The sequence below is a fragment of the Pan paniscus genome, chromosome 7 (assembly GCF_029289425.2).
Source record: "Pan paniscus chromosome 7, NHGRI_mPanPan1-v2.0_pri, whole genome shotgun sequence".
Taxonomy (NCBI): Eukaryota; Metazoa; Chordata; class Mammalia; order Primates; family Hominidae; genus Pan; species Pan paniscus.
In genome coordinates this window covers 150,502,114-150,527,324 of record NC_073256.2, presented here as the reverse complement: position 1 = coordinate 150,527,324, position 25,211 = coordinate 150,502,114, and the positions used below count along the sequence as shown (strand labels likewise).

Here is a 25,211-nt window from a genome sequence, read left to right as displayed (position 1 = left end):
CTACAGGTGAGGAAACTGCAAATCAGGGATATTAGGAGAGGTGTCCGCTCTTGACTATGCATTGCAATCCCTTAAATGCCTGGCCCCATCCTCCAGGGATTCTGATCTAATTGGTCTGGGATATGGTCTGGGCGTTGGGAGTTTGTGAAAGTTCCCAGGTGATTCCAATGAACGGTCAAAGATGGAAACCACTGAGCCAAGGAATTACTCCAATTCATCCACACACCTGGACAAACATGGTACTACAGCCCAGCCTATCTCACTTCAAAGTCCCACTAAGGGGCTGGTGGAGGAGAAACCTCCTACCCTTTTGCTGGAGGGAATTTTCACTTTAACTAAAAACAGACTGTGATTAAAACCAAAGGAACAAAGCTTCAGGGGTAGAATATCAAGCACTGAATTCCTGATGGCAACACAAGAACAAGCTTTCCTTTTGGAAAGAAAAATGAGACAGTGTTCAGAGGACAGAACCTCATATAGGGCATGAGACCTTGATAAATGACATTGCTTTTATTTTATTTCTATCATTATTAGGGCCAGACTATAGAGAGGGCTATGCCAGAAGGACCTTCTAGATACCTGAAGCCTCATTCCAAAACCCACAGAGGCCCCTTCTTCTTCCTCCTCTTAGAGAGTCTGATTTGAGGGCTTTCCCATAGCACTGCATCAGCCCAGCCCCCGCCCCTCCTGGACATGCTGTCCAGTCCCCAAGCCCTGGGTCCCATAGTGGTTTACATTGTGACCCCTCCAAAAAACACATCTAAGTCCTAACCCTCAGTGCCTGTTGATGTGAACTTGTTTAGAATTAGGGTCTTTGCACATGTAATTAAATTAGGGATCTTGGGATAAGATCATTTTGGATTTAGGGTGGCCCAAATCCAATGACTGGTGTCCTTCTAAGAGAAAAGAGAGGGAAGTTTGATGCACAGAGAAGAAGGCCAGTGGGGACAGAGGAAGGGATCAGAAGGCAATAATGAGCTAAGAAACACAATGGCCACCAGCAGCCGCTGGAAGGTGGGAGAGAGGCCTGGGCTGGATCCTCCTTCAGAGTCTTGGAGTGGGAACGGCCCCAGTAACACCTCAATCCAGGGCCTCTGGTGTCCAGAACTATGAAATAATACATTTCTGTCGTTTCAAGCCACTCAGTTTGTGAAAATTTTGACAGTAGCCACAGACAACTGATAGAGGTCTCATCCATCCCCCAGTCTGGATACCTCAGGAGACCCAAACACAGTGAGAATGCAGAGCACTACCTCCTGGAGCCATGTCTCCTGCCCCTGTCTGAGCCCCCAGATCCTGGAGCCTTACCCTGGATTAAGGGTACACCAAGGAATCACCAGGGCCATGACCCCTGATTCTGGGAACTCGAGAGCACCTCCAAATACAGCACATGATTTTCAACCCACACTGCACTAAAGGAGTAAAAAGGTGCTTGAGGCCAACTCCAACCCTGGGCCATGCCAGGAGAGACCCAAGGATGGGGAAATGGCCCCAACTCTCATAGTCTTGGGGGGAATCCATTGTCTACCCAATAACTGTCTCCTCATTCATTGCTGCTAAATGCACCCCAGCTTTGTTGGGACAGCAATATGTCCTACTCTGGAGGATAAGTCATGCCTGGTATAATTGGATCACAGAAGGCCCTTTCATCCCTCATTGCCAGTGATGGTTTAAAAGGGAGCATATGGTCAGGCGCGGTGGCTCACACCTGTAATCTCAGCACTTTGAGGCGGGATCACTTGAGGGCAGGACTTTGAGACCAGTCTGACCCACATGGTGAAACTCTGTCTCTACTAAAAATACAAAAAAAAAAAAAATTAGCTTAGCCAGGCATGGTCGTACATGCTTGTAATCCCAGCTACTTGGGATTGCTTGAAGCCAGAGAATCCTTGAACCCGGGAGGCAGAGGTTGTGGTGAGTCAAGATTGTGCCATTGCACTCCAGCCTGGGCGACAAGAGTGAAACTCCGTCAAAAAAAAAAAAAAAAAAAAAAGGAGCACATGACTTAGTTCTACCCAAAAAGATGTAAGGGGAATTCTGCTGAGAACCTCTGGGAAAAAACTTTTCCTCCAAAAAAAGAAAGAAGCACTGGAGGGGAAAGCCCTTTAGCTCCTTCCCCATTTGCCTCCAGCATGAGATGCTGTTGGGGATTATGTGTGATGTCTGGAGCTGTGGCAGCCATAATATGTCAGTGAATTGAAACACCATTCATGCACTGAAGATGGCAAAGAGGATGGTTGGAAAGAGTCTGGGTCCTTAATGACATCACTGAGACACTCTCCAACCCTGGGACCATCTACCTATCGAGTTTCCTTTGGTTAAGGCCTTTTAGTTCAGTATTTAGGTGCTTTTGCTGAACCATCCTAACAGAGCCTATAATGCAGGTTGGAGGCTAGTCAGGGCTTTCAGTGCTATCAGTAGGTTTTGTAGGACACACAACGTGGCCCTAGGCCTATATTTTATAGTCCATACAGTGCATGGAAACAGAGAAATGGGAAAACCTGAGTTGGACTCTGATTCTCCTCCTCTTCACCATGTGAATTCAGGTATAGTGTAAGTCTTTCTGAGCCTCACCTTCCACATTTGCAAGATAGGACAAAAATCTCAGCCTACAAATCATCATTAATTTGCTCTGAACTCAAATAACATGATGGGTATGAATGCATTTGATGGCATGCCATCTAAGTGAACAAGACTGTTAACCAGCTCCACTTGCTTTTACTTTGGGTGAAGTGTGTGTCCATGTGTGTATGAAAGGGGGTGGAGAGACAGAACGTTTTAACCAGAATATTTGCCTTAAACGTGTGTCCCTTAGGAGGGTGAACATTGCTTATCCGGGAATCCAAATCATCCCAAAGTTGGGGCAATTCTATCACCTTGCACCAACCCCCTCTCACATTTAATCAAGTTCCATCAGTTCTACTTCCTCCAGGGCCTGTGGCTCTGTTTCTTGCCCCAGCTCCATCCTCACTGTCTTGCTTCAGAGTGCATTGCTTCTCGCTGGACCATTGCACCCATTCCAGTTGGTCTTCTACCTCCACTCTGGAACCTTTGTGAGTGAGTCTTTTCTACCACTCAGGTGGGACTATGCCACCTGGGGCCTGCTCTTGATGGATCCCCATTTTTTGTGTCACTGTTTGCCCAGCATTCTCTCCTTCTGGAGGAGCAAAGTCCTTGTTTCTCCAGCACCCAGCACAGGGCCTGGTGCATAACAGATGCTCATAAACATTTGTTGAATGGAAACAGCAGCCTGGGATTCAAACTTTAGAAAGATTATTAAGATATAGTTGGTGTTACCCACGAATTGCCTTGGATTCACACATTAGAGTCAACAATGCTTCACCGCATGTAGATACTTTATTGAAGGTAAGTGGCTATTTTAGAGAAAAAGATGACCATAGTAGGCAGCCTCGGGTGAGGTTTTTGGGGAGCTCAAGGGCTGGTCACTTGCTGTAGCTCTTAGAGCCTGGTTCCTGGAGGCTTAGGAGATCTTCTCTTAGCCCAGATCCAGCCGTCAACTCCTCCTCTTCACTCTCTGCTGACTTCCCGCCCTTGGCTCCATCTGAAACAGAGGGGCAAGGAAGATTGGTCCAAGCCAGATTAGGACTTCTCTTCTCTGGTCCCTTCCTTTTGTCCCAAAGAGACCCCAGCCTCCAGTGGACATTTCTTGCTAATGCCCTTTAGAGGGAATTTTCCACTGGCTGAGGTGCCAGATGGGTCTCCTGGCTATAGGGACATGCTAAGGGTACGATGGTACTTGGATTTGTTGTCAGCAGACAGACACTTGGCCTTGGAAGCTAAAAGCAGAGTTGAAAATCTAAACTATAGCTGGACAAGATCCCTTCCCTGTTTAACGGTCCACTCCCATTTCTCTGTACCTGAAAAACTCCTGTCACTCTAAAAACCACAGCCCAGCATCACCTCTCCTGGGGACCCTTCCTAGAGCCTGCAGGGAGGAGTGAGTCCTCCTTCCTCTGGGCTCCTGCTCACTCAGACACAGGCTTCCATCATGGCCCCAGGAAAGCTGAGGGCCATCCCCTGGGTTGTGTCACTCACACCCGCTATTCCAAAGCTTCCTAAGGGCATTGTGTTTACTCTCTATTCCCAGTGCCTTTATTATGATTTCTTTTCTCTCCTTAACATCTCTGCAACAGGAAGAGGTAGAAATGCCCACTTTTCCCCTGACTAGAGTTACCTCTCCAAGATTTTCTATCTAGGACTTCAAGGACTGTGAGGATGAGGTTCAAGACACTCCCTTCTCTTCCCATACCAACGTTCTAGGCTGGAAGCCCTGATGTTGGTGCAGCATTCTACCCCCCATAGACCTTCTCTCCTAGTCACCCCACTGCACTCTTCCTGTGCCTCTCTTTCTTTTCCTTCCAGCCCTACATCAGAACAGGAGGCCCTTGGCAACATGGAGCTCCCCAGACCATGAACACCTCACAGGAAGGGGCTGTGCCATTGGCACTGGTGACCCCTTGGCTCCAATGCGCGCAGCACAGGTCTCATGCAGCGAGCACAGCAGATGCTGAGATCAACACCCAGCTCCCTCCACTTGTCCCAGGGCTTTGCTACCTGCAGATGCCTTCAGAGACGAGATGTACTTGGACCAGAAGGAGCAATCGGCTTTCTTCAGGCCCTGTCGATTGGGGAGCAGCGCACTGAACTCCTTGTAGTTCTCTCCACCAGCATGGGGTACAAAGTCAGGCCAGGGGGTTGCAAATGTGGGTACTTTCCGTGAGAACTCATAAGGGTAGTTGGGATTTCTGGGCAAATGAGAAGAAAGAAATATCCATGAGGGAAATTTGTCTTTCCTTTCATCACCTGAATCACTTCCCACTTGCACTCGGTATCTGAGGGAAAATTCATGTATCTGTAGGTGTCAAGGCTGCATGTGAACTCCCCAAATCTGGCTTCTGGGGTTGTGATCTTGATGCACTGCAAAGCTAGCACTGCAAAGCTAGGCCATTTCTGGGTGAGGAAAGGTGTTAAGGTCATGACCTGGTAGCGTTACCCAGGACCTAGCGCTGCCCTTCTGTCTTTGTGAATGGTCAGGAGATCACTGTGCTCTTCTCTTTCTTGATGTCCTCAGATCTAGACACCATAGCTAGCCTTTGGAATGTCTTTGCTTGTCCAAGGCCCGGGCAGGAGGGTGAATCTGTAGGCCAGCTGCCCCATAAAGGGGATGTCAGACCTGTTCGGATAAAGGCTCCTTCCCAAACTTGCTGCCCAGGCCCATCTTCCGGCATGTCCTGCCATGTAGCCCAAACACCAGCCCTGCAGCCACCTGACGTTTCCCAGATAAGGTGTGTCCTCTCATCCCTGCTGCATTTGCCCAGACCTCCTTTCCTGGAAGTGTCTTCTTCTTCTTTGCTTATATAAATATTCTATTTATCCCCCAAGGCCCAGCTTAACTGTGACTTCCTCAGTGAAATATTCTCTAAAACCCTAATTACAAGAAATGTGTTTTTCTGCTCAACTCCCATAACAAACTGCATAAAGCTTTATTTTCTCCTGCTTTGAATTATGGTTCATTTTTGTGTTTTCAGACTATTAGTAGCTGGTAGCTGGGTCATGACTTTTGCACCTTTTTATCTTTCCAGGGAACCTAGCACAGTTCTAGGTAATCAACTCGCATCAGGCAAAAAGATAAAAGGAAACAGGTAAACTACCATGAAGAGGAAAGAGCAGGAACCAATTCTGCAGGTGGGGACAGCGAGTATACTTCATTGGACTGGAGTACAGGCAGGCAAGGAGAGGAAGAGCCTCAAGGTGAATAAAGGAGGGCCCTGAGCATTTCAACTTAAGCTGAAAACCCAAGGCACTGGTATTCCCCTCTGTGGAGAGACAGTGGCTCTCCTCCAAGTGGTTTTCCCTCCAGGGGACATTCGACATGCTTGGTTCTCAAAACTGGGCCGAGGTGGGCACCACTGGCATCTGGTGGACATCTAGAGGCCAAGGATGCTGTTAAACATCCTACAATGCACAGGACACAGCCAAGATTTATCCAGCCCCCAATGTCAATAGCACTAAGGTTGAGAAACCCTGATCTAGAGTCATCAAATGCAGCTGGTATAATTAGAGCTTTTCTTCATGAAGATTAATGTATGCAAAAGCAGTTTTGGCTAGGAGGGGGTGACTGAGACAGGGAGGCCAGTGGCTGGTGATTATAGTGTCTACAGAGGAAAGGATGAGTCTATCGATGCAAATTGGGCCTTTGCGTTCTGCTTGAAGGAAGCGGGAGGAAAAGCACAGTGACAGAATTCTGAACAAGTGGCCCAAAATTACCCTGATCTGATGAAGTGGGAAAAGTACTGCATGATTTTCAGCGACAGGCTCTTCTCCTCCAGAGAAAACTGCCCCTCGTAGGCTGGGTAGAAGGGAAGCCCAAAGGCAAACTGAACATCCGCCAGCAACTCCAGGCTGAGAAAACAGAGGAAAAGCAGCAGCAAAAGGTCAAGAAAAAGTAAACTACTCAAAAACACAAACACACAAACAAAAATATTTTTTCCAAAACCAAGACTTTCCCTTCTTTATATCATATCCAAGTATCCTGTTTAGGGCCCAGTTGAATGGAGATTTGGCTTGGCCTAAATTTAGTCCAGTGGCCCCTTGCGGGGAGATCCATGGCATGTCTGTTGCTAAAGTGAGAACAACACGGAACACTGAAGTCTCTGGAAATAATGCCTGCGAGAAACCTCCCAACACAATGATTTTGGGGTCATATTCTAACCACGATACTTACGGTATCACTGGATATTGGTGTTCTTCTAGTCACTGAAAAAGCAATAATGAAAGTAGCTTGTATTTGAGCCCATTCTCCACACTAGCCTGTGTTCATATACAACTCACACTCTTACGACTTTTCAAGGAAGATATTTATCCATGAAGCCCACCGCAGCACAGTACCTGGCAAATAGGAGTTATTCAATAAATACATGCTAGACTGGATTAAATATCTAGGAAGCAGCATCCTGGTGGGAATAATGACTTGGAAGCCAGTCCAGTGGTGTGAATGGCCTGGGCTGGAGCTGGTGCTGAGGAGCCTGGTACATGGGCCATGGAGTGAGCACTGGGAACCAGGGAGAGTGGTAGAGTGGAAAAGCCAGGACAGATTTCACCACTGCATAGTAAAAAATCGGGCTTTGCCCAAAGAGAGGTCTGGACTTTGCCTTTGGCTTCTGGAAGGTGAGTCATACCCCACTGCCGGTCTTGTTGAAGCTGTCTTGTTTCTCAATCACCACACTCCCTCTGCGGTGGCGACAGAGAAGCCAGGAGGCCCAGGGTTAATAGGGGCCCCCCTCCTCTTTCTTCCTCCAGTGATGTCTGGCCGACTTTCTCCCCACTGGGGCTTAGTCCTTCTCCTCACAGTGGGATGAAAGGTTCAACAGCCTGTTTCTCGGGAGGCGCTTCTGGAAAACTGGCTGTATTAATTCTCTATTGCTGCCCTAAGAAATTACCACAAACTCAGTGGCTTAAAACAACACAGATTACTATCTGACAATGTCTGGAGTTCAGAAATCCAGGATGGGTCTAGTGGACTGAAATCAAAGGGTGAGTGGGCTGCGTTCCTTCTGAAAGCCCTGGGGAGAATACTTCTCTTGACCATTCGAATTCGTGGCAGGATTCCGTTCCTTGAGGTAGAGGACCCAGGACCCCGTTTTCCTGCTGGCTACAAACTGAGGGCCATTCCCAGTCACTAGAGGCTGCCGATCAGAACTGCCTTCCTCCATCCTCAGTGGCCAAGTCCTTCTGATGCTGCATTTCTTTGGAACACTCCCCTGCTTAGAGCACTCATGTGATTAAATTGAGCTTACCAGGATAAGCTCCCATCTCAAGGTCTTGAACCTTAGTCACACCTGCAAAGTTCCTTTGCCAGGAAGGTAACATAGTCACAGGTTTCAGGGTTTAGGACTTGGACTTTTGCGGGGGTATAACTGTTACTACAATAGCCTGGTCTACTGTTTCCTCCAGAGGAAGCTGCATTCCAAGTATTCTAGTGAACAGAAATAAACTTTAAAGGCCAGAGTGCTCTGTTGAAACCCCAGCTCAGTCACTGACTAGTGTGCAATCTTGGACAAGCTGTCTAATGTCTCTGGGTCTGAGTGTCCTCCTCTGTAAAATGATGACACAATTATGCTTATTTCAGATGCCGAACGAGGTTTAGCGATAAAATATTTTTAATCTCTCTGACCCAGTTTCTGGCTCATATACTTATTTCCTTTTTGATTAACTGAGAGAGACATCTGAAAGCTTAAGAGTGGGAGTCCTTAACTTGTGGGAGGTTGGGGAGGTCCCATTGCAGGGTTTTGGAGATCCACAAGTTCCCTAAAATTACACATAAAATGCTGTTAAGTGTATAGGTGGATCTCTCTTGAGAGATGTTTCATATCCTCCATCACATTCTCAAGGTCATGACCTGATAAATATTTAATAATCAGCTGGGCGTGATGGCTCATGGCTATAATCCCAGGACTTTGGGAGGCCAAGGCAGGTGGATTGCTTGAGCTCAGGAGTTCAAAACCAGCCTGGGCAACATGACAAAATCCCATCTCTACAAAAAATACAAAAATTAGCTGGGTGTGGTGCCATGTGCCTATAGTCCCAGCTACTTGGAGGGGTGAGGCAGGAGGATCACTTGAGCCCAGGAGGTTCGAGGCTGCAGTGAGCCACGATTGTACCACTGCACTCCAACCTGGGTGACAAAGTGATACTGTGTCTCAAAAAAAGAAAAAAGTTTAATAATTGACTCTCTGGGGGAAAGGAAATCCTATTTGTAATATTTGCCAATTTTTACAGTGTAAATACTCCCACCTTAGCCAATTTCAAAGTGATATCACTGAGCATGGTGCTGGGAAGCAATGTGTACCACCAGCTCTCATGAACTTGTATGAGCCAGCTCCAGGCCACCACTGTCTGCGACCTTAGAAAGGCCACAGAGCACTGCTTTGGGGGAAAGTCCTGGCATTCCAGCCCATCCCATCTGTTTAATTTGAGAGCCTGTTGTGTATGAGGATTTCTGCTTTGTTTTTTCCTTAGCAGAGCTGATCTCTATCAGGATGCAGGAGTTATTTTGAGCAGTTAAAGGGACATCTGGAGGAGGCACAAACAGTGGAGCCTCTGAAGAGGGAATCTGGGAGTCGAGGACCAAGTCCTCGGTGAATCTGGGCACTGGCTGGGAGTTCCAGGACCCTCTGGAGGAAGAAAAGGGGATTTGGATTCAGCAGCAGCAGCAGAGGAAGAACCAGAAGAACATGCCAGGGTCTGACAAGGTAAAAGGAAAGACTCAACTGAGTGGCCCTGGTGCTCGCAGACTTGGGGTAGGCAGTTCATGTGTGCTCATGTGGCTTCATTGCCCTGCGCTGTGTCTGATCACTGATAAATCATAGGCCCAGACCCGTGGCAGCTGTGTCAGTATATGGTCAGCCTGGAGGCATTTAGCTTTTACTTGTCATCTGCTGCTTTTGGTAGTCACATTGCAGTGGAACTTGCCCCTCATCTGACAGCTACTCATCCTATGCCCAGGGCCAGATCTGAATCTTCTCCTTGTCACATGGAAAGGCAGACTTTGGGCTTGGGAAAGCTACCTGCCCAAGCTGGGCAAGCTCTGTGCAAGTCCCACTTCCACTGCTGAATCTCTAAGCCTTGGTTTTCCTATCAGTAAAATGGGTCTGATCATCTCCGTTCAGCCTCCCATATGGTATATCGGATGCTCATAGATCGAGTGGGTGTAAATTCCTTTAAAAACTATAAGTTGCCGCTCAAGGAAGAGTTAAGGTTGCTGAAGTTGATAAACTTACATTTAACCAGACTGTGGAAAGAACTAACCAGACTGTGGAAAGAACTGACCAGCCACAGAGCTCTGCGGATGACTCTGTGTGTGTGTGTGTGTGTGTGTGTGTGTGTGTGTGTGTGTGTGTGTGTGTGTGTGTATGCTTTTTGTTTCAGTTTCAGGATTTGAAAGCCGTCCAGTGAGGACGGTGGCAAATTAGAAAAGGGGTGTTGGGACTAAGACCCTGCTCCGCCCACAGTTGCCGAATGCCTGCTGTGCACTGTCCTCTGGATGGATGCTGAGGCTCAAAAGGTGGTCGTTCTGCTGAGGCGCTCACGTTCTAACAAGAAAGTGCGATCAACCACTGCTTTTCAAAAATAAAATGTTGTGAGTCGTACGATAGATAGGTAGGTATCTATCAAGTGATAGAATTACTTACCAACTACCATAAGAAGAGAGAGAAATGAAATACCATTTATTCCAGGCAAGAAAATGGAAAGGAGTTTATGGAAACCGAGAGAGAGAGGAGGCCACGGTGGACTTGTGCTTGGACAGATGAGTAGGGTTAGTGAGTGGATGAGGCGAGGAAGGGCATGTGGGTAGCGACTCAGCACTTGTGCCATCACAGAGTGGGCTCTGTGCTCTGTATGGAGCAAGGAATGACAAGGGGTATGGCTGAGCACAAGGAGAGCCAGGGCAGGTGGGGGCTGGTGCAGGTGGCAGAAAACAGTCCCCAAGGCGCTGGCCTCACAGGTCCTGCTGAGAAGTGCAATTGGAACTTTTTCTAGTCCAGAAAAATCCAAAGTCTGAAAAACCACTAAACTGCATGCTTACTAAGGTCTACTGGACTCTAATTCTTCGAAAGGTGTGACGGCCTAGACCAGAAGAATTGACGGTCATGTTTTAAAAGGGCTGGGAACTCTGGAGGTTTCTTAGCAAATGAGTTGTAAGTTGCATTTCTTTTGGAAGGATTACTAGAGGTGTGTGGGAAGAAAGACTAGAACAGAGAAATCCTAGGGTCGCTGCAACTGTCTAGGAAAGACAGAACCTTTTCACATAATGTCTCCAAGCTTACCTGTCTGCCACACTGCTCATCATTAATCCTGCTGGTGCTGCTGAGGACCTGCAGGGAGGCTAAGCCTGCACCCCAGCGAGCCAAAAGCCTCATTTCAGAGATGATCCATTGCACAAGTTCTCAGCTTCCAGGATCAGGAGCCATAATCCATGAAAGTTTGGGCTTATCAGGAAACAGGATGATGGAGGTACATCCATTCAAAGAGATGCACCTGGCAGTGGATTCAGCTGGGGAGGTGGGTTGAGCCTGGGTTCCCCTTATGATGAGGTGAGGGTGTGAGGAAGGATCTTTCTTGACAGAAATAAGACACTGTTTTGCATGGGGAAGCCATTCTGCTGATAATGGTGTGAAGAGGACTGTGCTGGAGATGGCACAGCACAGATGGGCATTCGGGCCCATCTGAATGGACTGATTTGAGAGCCTGTGCTTGCAGGGATTTCAGTCCCTGCTCTTCTGTCTGTCTGCAGGAAGTCTGTTGACCTCATCCCCATAAAATATACTCCCTTTTTTTATCCCCAGCCAGCATCTTTCTCCATAGCTTCCTCCAAAGGAAATTAGGGAACAGGGAGGAATGAAAGTCCCTTTGCTTCCCAGGCTTTTGTTTTGTTTTGTTTTTTTGTTTGTTTTTTTTTAGAAGCTGAGGAAGTATTAAATAACTTATGACTAGAAGCTTATAAGTGTGCCTCTCTTTGGGCAAATCTAATATGCAAAAGTTCAGATTCTGCATGTGAATTAATCAGGAAGTAATTATTTGCTTTCCAAATGGCTTGTGTTTTACAAGAGAATTTGCTATGCAATCCTTTAAAAATAAGCTCCCTGATGTACACTAAATAGTGCAGTCCCACCCCCGGCCCCAAAGGAGATATTTGCTGTAGTCCCCTAACTTCCTAAAGCTCAGCAGAGCTGTATGATATATTGTTTCACAGTAGACTCAAAACTTTCAACTATCTTGCTAGATTAACCTGAACATTTTATTCCCTCCATGAAGTATGATAACGGCTGTCCAGAAAAAAATGAACTTTGCAGGCCCTAAACATGCATCCTCAATAACTGTGTTGTGTGCTTACCAAGACCCAACTGTTTAAGTCATTGTATTTGTCATTGTGATTTTACATCTAATTGAATTTACTGAATACCATGCAGATACTCCATTTTCATGGATCCCAGACTGGAAATAATAGATCATGCACTATGTTTATGGTTTTGCAAGAAGTTCAAAGGCAGAACTCCAAACAGCATTTTCCAGCTTAACCCTCTGATCCTGCACCAAAAGAATGGCCAGGGGATGCAGATTTATGTGTTTAAAGTTAAAATAAAATATTTAAGGCATCACACCTATCTTACTCATTTTTCACAAGTTCTCTTCTTAATTGACTTTTCTGACTAACTGACCATCGCATTAGATAACAGGGTTGATATTCTACATGTTATTATTTTTTAAAAAGATAACTGATGTTTCAGTGAGCCGTTCTGGATATGAATGAAAAGACCATTGTGCATTATATATATTTTCTTTAAAATCTGCAATGCCTTCTCATCACACTCAAATAAAATACTATCTCTCTGCTAGCCACAGCTTACAAACTCCTATGTGAACTACAAGACCCATTTTTTTTTCCCTCTGCACCTTCAACCACTCCCCTCCTCTTCAACAGGCTCCAATTCAAGTGCCACAATTCAAGTGTCCTAGCGTGCACTCAGCCTCATGATGAATTTCCATGGAAACTATGAACTCCACAGCTGGCCCATCCCCCAGGCATCTTAAGATGAGAGGCTTCCACGTCCTCTGTGAAGTGGCTACAGCTCCTCATGCAATGTCTGGTACCAGAAACCATTTCAGTTGTGGTTGCTTTCTTCCAAAGACCTGTTGATCTCCAAATTGGATTCTTCCAGCATAATACACAAAGCAGCATTAGTAATGCTCCAGTTCCCTGGCCTTCTTTATCCTCAAATATGCCAAGCCCTTTCCCACTTAGGGCCTTTGCCTTTGATGATCTTTCTTTTGGGATTCCCCACTTCTACATGAGGATCACACATCTTCTTATTTCTTGGTTTTCAGCTCAAATGTCACCTTTACACAAGGTTCTTTTCTTATTACTGACCACGGCACCCTAGTGGACCTCCTTCCTAGTGCTGTTATCTGAACATATGCTGCATATTGATGTGTGTATTGTCTACTCTTTACACACTATTCCTAGATACCCATCAGCCCCACCTGCAACTATAGTCTTTGTCCCAAGAAGGCAGCTCTTCTCTGCCTTGCAGGTTTCTCATTTCTAGGACCTGGAAGGGGATCTGCAGCATAGACGGCGTTAGGTAAATCTCTGTCAAATCAATGTTGAAGAAGATATATAGTGCAAACCCTATTATGTCAAGGAGTTGGAGTGATCAGTTTCAGAAAATGATTTCTTTTCATCTACACTGGAAAATAATCCCATAGGATGTAGCCAGGCTGATGGATCCAGTTCAATAATCTATCCACTTTGTATTTTCTTTGGTTTGTTAATTGCAACAAACTCACCAAGACAGTCAACTAAAAAGATAATATTTTGAATCTGGAATGTTAAAAGCCTCTGGAATGCACAGTAGTGTCTAGAATTCAAGTGTAGTGGTGTACAAAATGCCTTGAGTCTAGAATTTACAGCTTTGTTTTCCAGGGTTGGGACAACTTATCAAGGAGGAACATTATTGCCTCTTTAGTCATTTTGAATGTTTTGTTTTTCTCTCTCAGAGCCTCAGTTTTCCTAAAAGGAAAATAACCCTAGCTACCTAACATTGAACATCTGCAATGAGCCAGATGTTTAATGTACATGATCTTGAATATTCATACTACGAAGTAGATATAGCTATACCTATTTTAAAGGTGAGGAAATTGAGGTAAAGGGATTTGTTTAAATGCAAACAGCTAATAAATGGTAGATATGGGATTAAAACTCTAGTTGATTTAGTCTCAAAGGATGTGCTGTTTCACTAGATTGGGCTGCCTCTGCCAAAATGAAAGACCAGTCTAACATCCTCTATGGGGCGTGAGTAGATGTTTAATCCCAAGAGCCATACCCCAGCCCCCACTCTTCTATTCAAAGAAAAGTTAAATGTGGTCTTGTTGAAACATCTTCCACACCACTGGGATGTAGGAATGACATCCCAGCACCCTGGAGGCCAAGGCCTTCAGAAGAAAGACCCAGATGCAGCACACAATTCAAGTGCCATAGCACACACTCAGTCTCATGATGAATTTCCATGGAAACCATGAACTCCACAGCTGGCCCAGCCCCCAGGCATTTTAAGATGAGAGGCTTCCACATCCTCTCTGAAGTGGCTACAGCTCCTCATGCAATGTCTGGTACCAGTAACCACTTCACTTGTGGTTGCTCTCTTCCAAGGACCTGTTGATCTCCAATTTGGATTCTTCCAGCATAATACACGAAGCAGCATTAGTAATGCTCACCTAATCAGTGTTCACTCTCTGCCAGGCAGTTAGGCCCATAGGCGAGGCTGTCTGTGTGCCTTGTCTTCTTTAATCCTGACACACTTCATAGTAAGCATAAGTGCTATTACTAGCTCCACTGCACAGATGAGAAAACTAACTCTTAAAGAGGCACATAGAAAGTGGCAGAGCCCTTGAAAGACAGGAAACAGCAGAGAACAAACCGGTGCTCTCTTCTACACTTGCTGGGGCCCAGAGCACAGACCAGGGCTGGGGGTGCGGTCCCCAAACCTGGCCACAGGGTCTGAGTCCTTTGTTCATGAGCAGCAGAGGACACAGATGGGGCTCTTCCTGGGAATGATACCTGGACCTTTAAAGGCCAGTGTGTCCTTTGAAAGGGGCTGTTTAGAGAGGAGGACATCACCAGTGAGTCAAAGAGATGGAAATACCAGAGACGGGCAGGGAGGGAAGGATCCCAGCAGAATAAGCAGGTGGTGCCTTGAAAGGTACCTGGGCAAGTGACAGGAGGCATTAGAGAGAACACGGAAGGCATTAGAGAGAATGCCCAGGGCCTCAGACCTGGGAGAGACAGCAGGCCAGAGCCCCTCTGCATGTGAACCTGGAGGCCTGTTGGCCTTCCAGGTCAGCTTTGTCACAAAGAAGCACCGAAACCACCCCTCTGTTTCTCTGGCACACTCCATCTGCTTGAGGGGGTTCCAAGGGGCCAGGGACAGCATCTTGGCAGGGGACATCCTACCTCGATTCAGGGGCAGTGTCTGGGAGAGGGGTTGCTACTTCCTTTCAGGTCCTGTTAGTAATAACTTCAGTTCTAATAGATTCCAGCAGTGGTTCTCAACCAGCAAGGATTGTGTCCCCAGGGAACACGTGACAATGTCTGGAGGCATTTGTGGTTGGCACAGCTTAGGGGGACTGGGGCTGCTGGCATCAGGTGGGTAGAAGGCAGGGGTGCTTCTAAACATCCTTCAATGCACAGCACAGCCTCCCACAACAAAGGGTTATCCGGCCTCAAATGTCAACAGTGCCCAAGTTGAGAAGCCCTGGATTACAGGCCGCGCTGGAAATCCCACTTCCTAAAACAGAGGGCTCCAGAGACAGACCGTGGGAGAAACTGGCTCAAAGTTTCTTCAATGGGCAGAGATGAACAGGAGAAAGCTGGTGAGTTTTTTTCTCTCATCAGTAGCCTTGGAAATCAACGCTGCCAGGTATTGTACACACAGATACACATACATGCATACACTCACACGCAGAGACATTCACACAACCCAGATGCTGGCTCTGAGCTAAACACCATGCAGGCAGTGTCCGCCAAACCCTCCCACAGCCCTATGGAACAGGACCTGTTACTCTCTCCAGATGTAGGTGAGGCTACATGGAGGCTAAGAGAGGTTAAGTGACTTGCCCAAGGCCACATAGATAGTAAGTGGACTTGGCCATTGTAGGCACTCACTCAATAGGGTTTAGGATAAAGTTGGAGCAATTGAAAGAAAGCTGGAGAGAGGGCAGGGAACAGGGCATGGGTCCAGACTGCTACTCACTGGCTCAGGGATGGGGAAATAATTTGCTCACATCCATGGGCTTTTGTTTCTTTACATGTAAAATGAAGGAGCTAGACGGTCTCATCTTCTATATTCTATGATTCTTTGAATCTGAATCTGAAACTGGAACCTTCTTCTCACACTAGAGATTTTGATTTCCCTCTCTCCTCTCCATCTGTTATGCCTATTCTTTCCCCATAGAAGTTTGCCCTCAACTTCAGGAATGAAAATCTCATCTATAATCCAGGTGCACAGTAAGAAAACCACACTATTCTGTGATCAGTTTACAATAGTCTATAAGAAAGCAATAATTCATTGTATTTTTTTTCACTAGTTGTTGCCAGGAAAGCTAATATATGCTAACAGAAATGGAGGTACGAGACAGATGGCTGAAAATGTAACACACGTATATTTTAAGTATGTAGATTTGAGCCAGAAATAAAATGAGAGATGTGACAGCTCCAGGGCAGAGAGAAAGAGAGATGTCTTTTTGGGACAATAAGATAAACTTGCCAAAAATCAAATGAGTTAGTTTCTGTGAGTCATTCATTGATTCAATTATCTGCTACATAGATGGCACCATATGTGATGGTGATGGAGAGAGGAGACATCTACACAGGGGGTTGTCAAGAATGCATTCTGATGGCCAAGAAGAACAGAATACTCTTAGCACTATTTGCCTGTCTCTGTTTTATGCAAAATTAATGATTGTCACAACCTTTGAGATGGGTCCTATTATACCCATTTGCCAGATGAAGAAATTGAGTCACCAAAGAAGTTACATGACTTGCCTTAGGTCACTGAGCTGATAAGACTCAAGGATATGTTTTTCACCAAACTAGTAGATGCCAGCGTCTCTGCTTTTGACCAGGGCATTATTTTGCCTCCATAAGAATAGCAATACCGCTACTATAAAATGTTTCAGTGGATCTGCGTGTCTCTTTCCTCTAAAAATGATAGAACTGAGAACTAAACGATTTCTTTAGGTGACTGGGTCCAGTAGTTTTTCATACTTTCTAAACTGAATAACCTTGAAATGTTAATCAAAGCTCAGTCTGTGACATAGGGAGAAAGGGGCTGGGAGGCTCAGACCTGCCCCCTCCTCAAAGAGGCTCAGGATCCAGGCTGCCTAGAACCCAGTGAAGAATCGGTGCTTCAGACCTCTCCAGCCTCCCTACTCCACCACTTCACGGGTGGCAAAACTGAGCCCCATAGAGCCTAAAAACTAAAGTAGAAAGGACTCATTCCTGACCATCTATCCTTCGGTATGATTTCCTGAGCACCTACTAAGTCCTCATCTGTGCCAGGAGGGTCACTGGGCTCTGAGGTGCAGAGAGCCATGGAGCCACAGGAGGCAGTTATGAGGGCCTCTGCATGAACATGGCTTGGTTTCATGGGAGGTTCCCTGGGTTGCCGCAGTGGAACCCTGTCTCTAGGGACATGAGGACACTACTCAGCAACAGAGAAACCCACACTGGCCATGGGAGTCTGAGGTTGTGATTCCACTCTGTTAGGATTGCTCCTCTGAGGACCACCCCAATCCAAGGTCCAAAATAGACCACTTTGGGCCATTGCCATTCAAGAGCCTGCTTGACAGGCTCAGTTATTTTAGAGAAAGGCAGTGTTATGGGTTGAACTGTGTCTCCCTCAAAAAGATATGTTGGGGTCCTTACCCCTAGTACCCCAGAATGGGACCTTATTTAGAGATAGAATCTTTATAGAGGTCATCAAGTAAAACTGAGGTCATTAGTGTGGGCCCTAACCAATATGGGTGGTGGGGACCTTGGATCCAGAGGCTGACGTGCACGAAGAAAGACGACATAAAGAAATACCGGACGAAAAACACAGATATCTATGAGCCAACAATCGCCTTAGGCCACCAGGGGCTAAGAGAGAGGCTGGAACACATCCTTCCCTAGCACCTACAGGGGGAGCATGCTCCTGTTGACAATTTGAATTCATCCTTGTGGCTTCCAGAACTTGAGACAATACATTTCTATTGCTCTAAGCTGCCCAGTTTTGGTGGCACTTTGTTACAGCAGCCTATGAAAGTGATCCAGGTAGGGCCGAAGAACTATTGATTCTGACAGCAATGATATGAATGCTTTCATTTTGTTTTGCTTTGATTGTTTTCACCCTCAAGTAGAAGACTCATTTCTTTTTTTTTTTTTTTTTGCCACTGTAAATTCTGGGGTCCAACGGTATGTGCATATTTGTAAGGCTTTTAATGAACTTGCTGTGAGAGAGTTACACCTTTCATTGTAATCTCTACCTTACATGTGAGGAAGGCAGAGGACCAGACAAAAGAGTCAGTGGATTGAGGGTGGATTCCTGAGAGCCTTGGCGAGGAGGACACTGCCAAGGCTGATTCTAGGAACATTTCCCATGCTGGGCCTCCCTCGCCATGGGTGGCCATAGACCACTGGATTAGGAGGGCACCTTCATCTCCACCCAAACCACATGGCTCTTGTCATCATTCCTTCTCTCCCTCAATGCCTCCTTCCCAGAATCCTGGCCTGCCACTTATTTTTCTTCTTACAACCTGGAGGCAGTTGCTTGAATCTGTAGGTCAGGCTGAAATTATAGTTCTAAGCAGAGAGACCGCGTGTTAGAGTGGAAAGAGTTCTGAGGCTCAGAGAAGCCGCGGGTGGGTTGCTGCTAACTAACCAGCTGCTTGTCCTCGAGGGAATCATGTTGAACTCCTTGAACCTCAGACTCTGCTATGCTCTGAATATTTACGTCCCTCCAGAATTCATAGGCGGAAATGGAATCCCCAGTGTGTTTGTATTAAGAGACAGGGCCTTTGGGGAGTAACTAGGTCATGAGGGTGGAGCCTTATGAATGGAGTTAGTGCTCTCATAAAAGAGGCCTTAGGGAAAATGTTTGTCCCCTTTGCCATGAGAGAATGCAGAAAGAAGGTGCCACCTGTGAAGCAGTCAGCGAGCTCCCCACTAGACACCAAATCTTCCCGTGCCTTGATCTTGGACTTCCAGCCTCCAGAACTGTGAGCAATAAGTTTACGTTGTTTATAAATTATCCAGGCTAAGATATATTTACTATTGCAGGCTGAATAGACTGAGACACACTTCATATCTGTAAAACAGAGGTAACCATTTCAACCCTGCAGAGCTCACAAGGATTCTGGACATTTTTTTGTGGCGTGCTATAAAAACAGAAGAGTCTGTTTGGAGAAAGTGGATGAATAATGGGTGCTCCGGGGAAATGAGAGCACTTTGGGGACTGCATGAGTTTCCTGCAGCTGCCGTAGCAAATCACCATAAACTTACTGGTTTAAAACCATTGAAACTTTTTTCTCTCATAGTTCTGAAGGCCAGAAGCCCAAAACCAGTTTGAGCCAAAACCAAGGTGACAGCAGGGCCACACTCCCTCCCTGTGCTCTCCCAGTTTCTGGCTGCTACTGGCATTCCTTCCCTGTGGCCACATCACTCCAGTCTCTGTGATCACATTGCCTTCTCTCTTCTGTAGACAGCACTTCTCCCTCTGGCTCTCATCTATAAGGATACTTAAGATTGCATTCAGGGCCCTCACGGGATAATCCAGGATTATCTCCCCACGCCAAGATCCTTAACTAAATCACAACTGCCCAGGTTCTGTTTCCTTATAAGGTAATGTTCCAGGTTCCAGGGATTGGGTCCTGATATCTTTCGGGGGCCACTATTCAGCTAAGGTATTTTACTATGGCAGCTTGAATAGACTGTGACACACACTTCCTCTGTAAAACAGAGGTGGCCATTTCAACCCTGCAAAATTGGGCTCTGAACTTTTTTTGTGGAGTGCTATAAAAATGCAAGAGTCAGGGCCAGGTGCAGTGGCTCACGCCTGTAATCCCAGCACTCTGAGAAGCCGAGGCAGGTCGATCACTTGAGGTCAAGAATTCGAGACCAGCCTGGCCAACATGGTGAAACACCATCTCTACTAAAAATACGAAAATTAGCTGGGAATCATGGCGCATGCCTGTAATCCCAGCTACTGGGGAGGCTGAGGCGGGAGAATTGCTTGAATCCGGGAGGTGGAGGTTGCAGTGAGCCGAGATTGCACCACTGGACTGCAGCCTGGGCAACAGAGGGAGACCCCATCAAAAAAAAAAAGGAAGAATCTGTTTAGGGGAAGCAGGTAACTAATGAGTGCTTAGGAGAAATGAGAACACCCTTTCTTTCCCGTAGTGGCAGTGAGGTCACCTGGAGAGCATTATTGGGGAATGGGAGGAAGGTGGCCAAATCACTGGCCATGTCAATTATAGGGCAGGTAATAAAGTAGTCCCTGGTGAAAGGAGGACATGGGAAGGAGTCTATCTTGAGGTGGCCATTATTCAGCCTACTTTAGGGGCGTTGCTAATTGTAAAGATAAATGATGCATGTTTATAAGAGTTCCCTTGCCTTGCTAAGTAACACAGGGTAAAGCCCTGTTATGGGTTGGACAACTTATGGTCCAGGTACTGTCAATGCCAACCCTAAGAGGAAAAATGTTAGTCTTATTTTGGAGGTAAGGATACTGAAGATCAGAGAGACAAAGAAAACTACCTATGATGGCACAGCGGGTATATGGTGTGGCTGGACCCCCATCTCTAAAGCTGCAGTCCTTTCATCCAGCTCCCTGTTGCCCATAAAATAGACCATGGATGTGAGTGATGAATGTTCTTGACCCCAGATGGCAGGCCTTGCTCCTATTCTTATATGAAGTAAAACAATAATGCTCTTGCATCTTTTGGAGACGTGTTCCCTGATGAATGCTTATTGGAGGCTGAGCACAAGGACACCACTACTGTCTTCCCTCTAGAGGAGTAGATTGTCTTGCCAAAGGCACCTCACTGTGATCTGATGCGGTTTAATGCACGAAGTCACTGCCTCAGTGGGAAGGGTTCTGGGGTTTTCCCACATGGATGAATGGCTCAGAACCGTAAGCTCATGGGGCAGTAGAACAGATAGCCCCATAGTCCTCCATTCAAAGCGCCGGTCATCCAAGTCCCCAGATACCCTCTTCGCATTGTTCTTTCACTCTGAAGCTGAGATCACGTGCGTCCCTGTCACTTAGTCTCTCTGCTTCCTTTGTTCAGCTATTGGAGCTATGAAACCCAAATCTTTCTTTTCTTCTTCTTTTTGAAATATTTTCCTCAGCTTCCGGGAAACTCAAGGCTAAATTCTATGCTCATTGCTTGGCCCTTCCTTTATGGTTGGTTTCCTTTCACTTGCACCTTGTTTCTCTTTCTCATTTTGATGACTTCGTTGCACCTGATACTTTATTCTCAGGGAGCTGGAACCTACTCTGGAAGTAAGGATGATATATCAATCAAGCGTGGATACAACTTCCATTCGGCTGAAAAAAGAAGCCTTTCTATACTTCGGAAAGTCAATGTCTTCAGCTAGTGCGCAGTCTCTGGAGGAATCAATATAGAGAGTAAATGAAAAAGCCTCCTCTCTCAAGTCAAATTAATCAATTAATAACTAACATTGCAGTTCTAAAGTGTGTCGTCATCATCATCTGCAAAGCCTTTCACACCATTTTTTTTAACTTTCCCCGCCTGCAAGACAGTGAGATGAAGTGGCTACTACAAGTATTTCTATTTCTCAGATGAGGAAACTGAGGCTTAGAGGGGTTAAGTGGTGTGTCCCATGTCATCGAACTGGGACTTATCATTTGGTTTTACCTTCCTTTCTCTGCTTCCCTGCAGCGTCTCACCTGCCACGGCCGTAGCTTTCAGGAGCATGGTACATGAAGACGTTTCCTCGGGCCCTCTTTGCCCAGGCACTGGCCATGTCGATTATAGGGCAGATGATAAAGTAGTCCCTGGTGAAAGGAGAACATGGGGGGAGTCTGGTTAAACATGGCTCTATGGGCCATGGTGCCTGGAAAGGGCTTCTCCCAGCAAGGGGCCCCCTGGGCCCCAACCCACCCGTGCCCAGGCCTACAAGAACACCTTCTTCCCATTCCCCAGCAATGCTCTCCAAGTGCCTCCACTGCCACATTGATGGGAGAGCCAGGGTATGGTAGGTACACAGTTCCCTCTGGTAGGTGGTGGGCTTGAAAACTGGCGTCCATGCTGATGTATTTTAGGCATTAAAAAACCTGTGAAATAAACATCTTCCCAGGACATCAATTTCACTTAAAGACATGGAAGCAAAACATTTTATAGTAACGTAAATGCAATATACAGTGGAGTTAAATACAATATACTGTGGAATGGAACATAAAATCATTGTGCATTTTAAAAGAAGTCAGAGCCCACAAAGATAGCTCAAGCATGTGGTACCCTTAGCTCAGTCCAGGGGCTCTCAGCAGGGGAGATTTTGCCACCCCATCTCTACCTCCCCTAGAGAACCCTTTGGCAATGCTTGCAGACATTCCTGGTTGTCACAACTGGGAACAGAAAGGGTTGTACTGGCATCTAGTGTGTGGGGGTCAGGATGCTGCTGAACATCCTACAGTGGAAAAGGGAGCCACATAAGAAAAAAAGATCCAGTCCAAAATGTCCAGATGAGGAAGCCGAGAAATCTCCCTAAGTTATATATTTGCTCTGCCTTTGGGGGTAGCATGAATCGATTTCAGAAGCAGCAGCTTACAAGAGTGGGGCCCTGCGTGTGCTGACACACAGGCTATGTGCTTAGAGAGGCGGCCCCAGCCAGGCCAAGAGTCAGACAGACCCTGGCTGACCCTGGGCCCACCAGGTTTTCAATCTCATCTGCATTGCAGAGTAAAGGTGAGATACTCAGCAGTTCTTTTATCTCCTTGAATCTCTGTCTTCCCAGCTGAGAAGTGGGGCCAAAGGTCCCTACCTGGAAGAGGTTTTGTAATGCCCAAGTTTAATAACACCCATGGGAGTCCCTCAGCAAAAGGGGTGCCCGTCTTCCTTTCCTGGTCATTGGGATAAAAGCCTTTGGTGAGTCTGCTGGGTGCTTGAGTCTTCCCAGGTGAGGCTCTGAAGTTGGGTGGGGCACTGTGGGCATCTGGAGGGCAGATGAAGCCAACTGAGTTTCCTCCCATGCACCCTGAGGCATTGTGAGCAGGACAGGGACAGGATCAAACCTATGGGAAGCATCACGCACTGGCAGGCCTCGGGTGGGACGCTGCCCAGGAAACTGCCAGGGAGATGGGGCCAGGGCCTGAGTCTGTGCCAGAGAGAAGGAAGGCCTGAGCTAAGGTTGAGCTGGAGTCCGTCTTCTGAGTGAGGCCTCCCTTGGTGATATTGCCTTCCCTCAGTCTCAGCTCTCACCCCAGCACGCAGGTTGTCCTTAAGGTCAGATAAGGCAAAATTAAGGCAAGAACTTAGGTTTTTTGATCTCTAGCCCTGAGCTGTCTCTGCAATGTGATCTAGCCCAGTCCTGACTTGATTATAAGCCTCTCAGGGTCAGGGACTGGACATCTGAGAGTTCTTATGGTCCAACCCAGGGCAAGGCCTCCCAAAATAGCTGTTGGCTGTTTAATCTAAAGTGGAGATCTCCACTAGAGGGAAAATTAAAGCCTTTTAGTCCGCAAGATCCAAGTGGGTGGTACAGTTTTATTCTGAGCCAGTGACCCTCCAATTGGAAACCACAGGCTCCTGAGTGGAGAGACCAAGCAGGGCAGTGGGTCTCTAACACCTTCCAGCCCATCCCTTCCCAACAGGCTCCAGTTTACCAAAGGATGCTGAGCCTTGACATTGGCTCTGTCCCCAGGGACAACAAGCAAATGGGCCTCCCAGAAGGAGAGAGAAAAGGAGGCACAGAATGTAAAAAGCACTCGCATCCCACCCATTCTTCCCACTGGGACTGGAGAGCCCTCAGAAAACCAAGATGCGTCGCCTGTGAGGGGACTCAAAGGTGACCTGAGAGCTGCAGTCCCCACTGTGGTCTCATCCTAAGGAGCTCAGAAGGAAGAAAGGACTGGAGCCCTGGCTATTTTCTTATTTCTATTCAAAAATCATTTCTTGTGCATCTGCTGTGCATTTCTGTAAAAGTTCTCAGCCTCAGTGAGCTCATGCAGTACTAGGAGAGGGAGGCAGGTCTGTCCCGACAACCCCTGGGGCCGGGGGCGTGCTGCAAGAGAGGGACCCTGGGGACAGCAGGGCCTGGGGGCTGCAGCCTTTAGCCATCTTGGGGTGGGGGTTTGGCAGCCTTCCCCAAGTGAGAGAAGCTTGAGCTTGAATGGGGACAAGGCATGTAAGCAGTGGATACAAGAAACAGCGGGCCCCAGAGAGAGGGCGCAGGGCTGTCAGAGCTTGGGCTGTTCCTATGTGGGGAGTGGTATCAGCCACAAAACCTCCCCGCCTCCAGGCCACTGCTTCCCACGTGCCGGGTGGGCCTGGACTGCAAGGTGGAATCAGCTGAGGGAGCTTTGGAAAATGCTGCCCCACTATGGGCCCTGTGTGTCACCTACCCTTTAAATGCGCTCACGTGTGCCTGATGGGCAGCCAAGACTGGGGGCACTGGGCTCAGTGAATGCAAGGCCAGGAGCGTGGAAGGTTGTCCTGAGCATTTGCTGAGCGGCTGCTTCAGGTGGAGCGTGCACCAGGCACTTCTGGCAAGTGCTTCGTCTCTGCCCTCCGACAGCTCCCTCATGGCCCAGGAAGAGCCAGAGTCACCCCTCATTTCTCTCATTGGCTTGGGGTTTCCTGGCAGCAGGGTCCACCCTACATGTCCTCCAGGGCTTCCCCTCAGCAGGGACACTCCCCATGCTGTAGGCTGAATGAATGATGCAGAGGAAACCTCAAGCACAAAGCCACTTGCCTTTATTTCTCATTCATGACCTGAACATCAACTGAGTCTGCTCCAAAACATAGCAGTAGGAATCTGCACCCTCCTGCAGCTTAGCTTACCGGGTGGCATTCTCCAGAGCCCGGGAGAAGGAGGCATAGTCATCCGTGGAGTGCTCCAGAGAGTAATACCATGTAGCAGCAGCCTCGACGCGGGCATCTGAGTCCTCGCCGCCCAGAGAATTCTGCAGTGCCTGGTAAAAGGCTGTTTTGCTACTGGTCCGGCCTTGACTTTCCTCAAATTGCTAGAAAAAAAAAAAAAAGATATGAAATTCCTCAGTTGGATTCTGAAAGGTCCAAGTCAGTGTCCCTCAAATCCTTGCTCTAGAATTTTCTCTCTGGGAAGCAGTGGGGCATGGCATTAAACACAAGTGGAAGCCAGACTGTCTGAGTTCGAATCCCAGCTCTGCCTCCTTCTAGCTGTGTGTCCTTAAGCAAATGGCTATCCCTCTCTGTGCCTGCCTTCCCCATCTGAAAATGGGAGTGCCTGCCACATAGGATTATGGCAAGTAGTTACAATGGTACCTGGCACTTAATAAGTGCTCTGTTAAGGTTAACCATTGTTGCAGTCTGAGAACAGGTCAAACCCCCGAGTTTCACTTGCTTTCCCGGGCTCCTTGCTCAGCCAACTCATG

The 25,211-nt window shown here is 47.2% G+C and overlaps 1 protein-coding gene across 1 annotated transcript in view; it reads right to left on the bottom strand.

Moving 5' to 3' along the window:
* Positions 1-3,224: 3,224 nt before the first annotated feature.
* TG (thyroglobulin) overlaps positions 3,225-25,211 on the bottom strand; it is a 270,475-nt gene continuing 248,488 nt past the window's right edge. The window contains exons 44-48 of the mRNA XM_003830086.5: positions 24,640-24,821; positions 21,528-21,635; positions 6,289-6,423; positions 4,576-4,766; positions 3,225-3,562 (exon numbers count right to left, since the gene is read on the bottom strand). Of these exons, the coding sequence (XP_003830134.3) occupies positions 3,444-3,562; positions 4,576-4,766; positions 6,289-6,423; positions 21,528-21,635; positions 24,640-24,821 (735 nt within the window). The 3' untranslated portion in view covers positions 3,225-3,443. The remainder of the gene's footprint in view (positions 3,563-4,575; positions 4,767-6,288; positions 6,424-21,527; positions 21,636-24,639; positions 24,822-25,211) is intronic.